The sequence below is a fragment of the Cherax quadricarinatus genome, chromosome 6, assembly GCF_038502225.1.
Source record: "Cherax quadricarinatus isolate ZL_2023a chromosome 6, ASM3850222v1, whole genome shotgun sequence".
NCBI lineage: Eukaryota > Metazoa > Arthropoda > Malacostraca > Decapoda > Parastacidae > Cherax > Cherax quadricarinatus.
Genome location: NC_091297.1, coordinates 22295091 through 22296852, shown reverse-complemented (window position 1 = coordinate 22296852; position 1762 = coordinate 22295091). Strand labels below are relative to the sequence as shown.

The 1762-nt window shown below is 41.4% G+C and overlaps 1 protein-coding gene across 2 annotated transcripts in view; it reads left to right on the top strand.

The window, feature by feature from the left end:
* LOC128693697 (uncharacterized) overlaps positions 1 to 1097 on the top strand; it is a 3928-nt gene extending 2831 nt beyond the window's left edge. For both annotated transcript variants that reach the window (XM_053783496.2, XM_053783507.2), the window contains exon 2: positions 593 to 1097. In XM_053783496.2, the coding sequence (XP_053639471.1) occupies positions 593 to 973 (381 nt within the window). In that variant the 3' untranslated portion in view covers positions 974 to 1097. The remainder of the gene's footprint in view (positions 1 to 592) is intronic.
* Positions 1098 to 1762: the final 665 nt, after the last annotated feature.

The window sequence follows — 1762 nt, the reverse complement described above, 5'->3', positions numbered from 1 at the left end:
ATATATATATATATATATATATATATATATATATATATATATATATATATATATATATACATATACAGAGATCGCAGTCAGCAGGATTCGATACTGGTACTGAGAGACGGGCAAGATTCCCATGCAGCGCTCTTATCCACTCAGCCACAAATGCCTCTAAAGCTGGGCAGCCTGGTTCACAAGCCATGTTTCTTTCCCAGCCCGGGCACGTCAGTGAGCCTCAAGCTATTTCAATCTCCTCCTGTATATTCTGACCTCACAAGCGATTTTTATATAAATGTACCATGCAGAAACAAGCGGGTATATCCTGAGAAAGATCGCAGTCAGCAGGATTTGTGGCTGAGTAAATAAGAGCGGTGCCTGGGAATCTTGCCCATATCTCAGTAGCAGTATCGAATCCTTCTGACTGCGATCTTTCTCTGTATATTCCCGCTTGTTTCGGCACGGTGCATTGATATATATATATATATATATATATATATATATATATATATATATATATATATATATATATATATATATATATATATTTATTTCCACTTTATATTTTTAATCTAACATGTTTTGTTTAACTCTTCTTTTCTACACTCAGATGATTTTCATGTTAGTGGGATTTGCAGCAGCAAAACCTAAACCTGCTGCAAAACCTGGTATCGGAGGACTTGGCCTTGGAAGCCTTGGTCTCGGCGGCTTCGGTCTCGGCGGCCTCGGTCTTGGCGGCCTCGGTCTTGGAGGTTTCGGTCTCGGCAACCTCGGTCTGGGAGGCCTTGGTGTCGGAGGCGGCGGCTATGGTCTCGGAGGCGGCGGCTATGGTTTCGGAGGCGGCGGCTATGGTCTCGGCAGCAGTTATGGCCTTGGAAGCGGAGGCTATGGTTTGGGAGGCGGAGGCTTCGGTCATGGAGGAGGCAGTTATGGTCTCGGAGGTCTTGGTCTTGGAGGAGGTGGCTACGGTCTTGGAGGTTTTTATGGATAAGATGCAAGACCTTCCATATCTAATCATTTCTCAAACACCTCTATAGCTGTGAAATATAAATGGTCCTCTATATTATGTATTACTAAAGTGCAGTAAATGCCCTTTTTTTAAATAAATTCTTGATAATCCCAATAATTTGATATTTCCATATGAAACATTACTTAATACTTGCTTAATAACCTTGCTTGACAACCTCTAATATTACCTATTTTTCTGATATTTTATGCAATTATACTTATTTTCCTATTTGTGTGCTTGTGTATTCGTCAATTTGTGCGCTTATGTACTCGTCTGTTTGTGGTTACAAGGGTCGAGTTACAGTTCATGCCACGTCTTTTCGCTGATGTGGACTCGCCTATTTGTATTCCATTACCTCTGTACTAGTATATGTAATGTACAGACCTCAGTGGCAACCTGCAGACCCCATAACTTCCAGACAGAAAATGTCACCCTGTTGGTGGTCTCGACCAACATTTTATACAGAGGGACTTCGATGATCTCTTTGCAGTGTTTGACATAAGAAACTTTGTTTATTTCTCTACTCAAATCTCTGGCTCGTTCCTTGAGCCAGTAGTGAGAGAGCTGTCTTAATGTATATTTACTCGCCAACCCCTTGGTTGTGTTGGATCATCTGACCAAAAGGCTGTCTTTACGACACTGAAAATTCGAACAGAATGAGGTGAAGAATTTACATTCACAACCTGGGTATGAGAAAGGGGAAACTGGCCAGCTCTATGCTCAGAGCTTATAGCCTCTGATTGGAATACTCTTCTCCAAGATGAGGTTGAT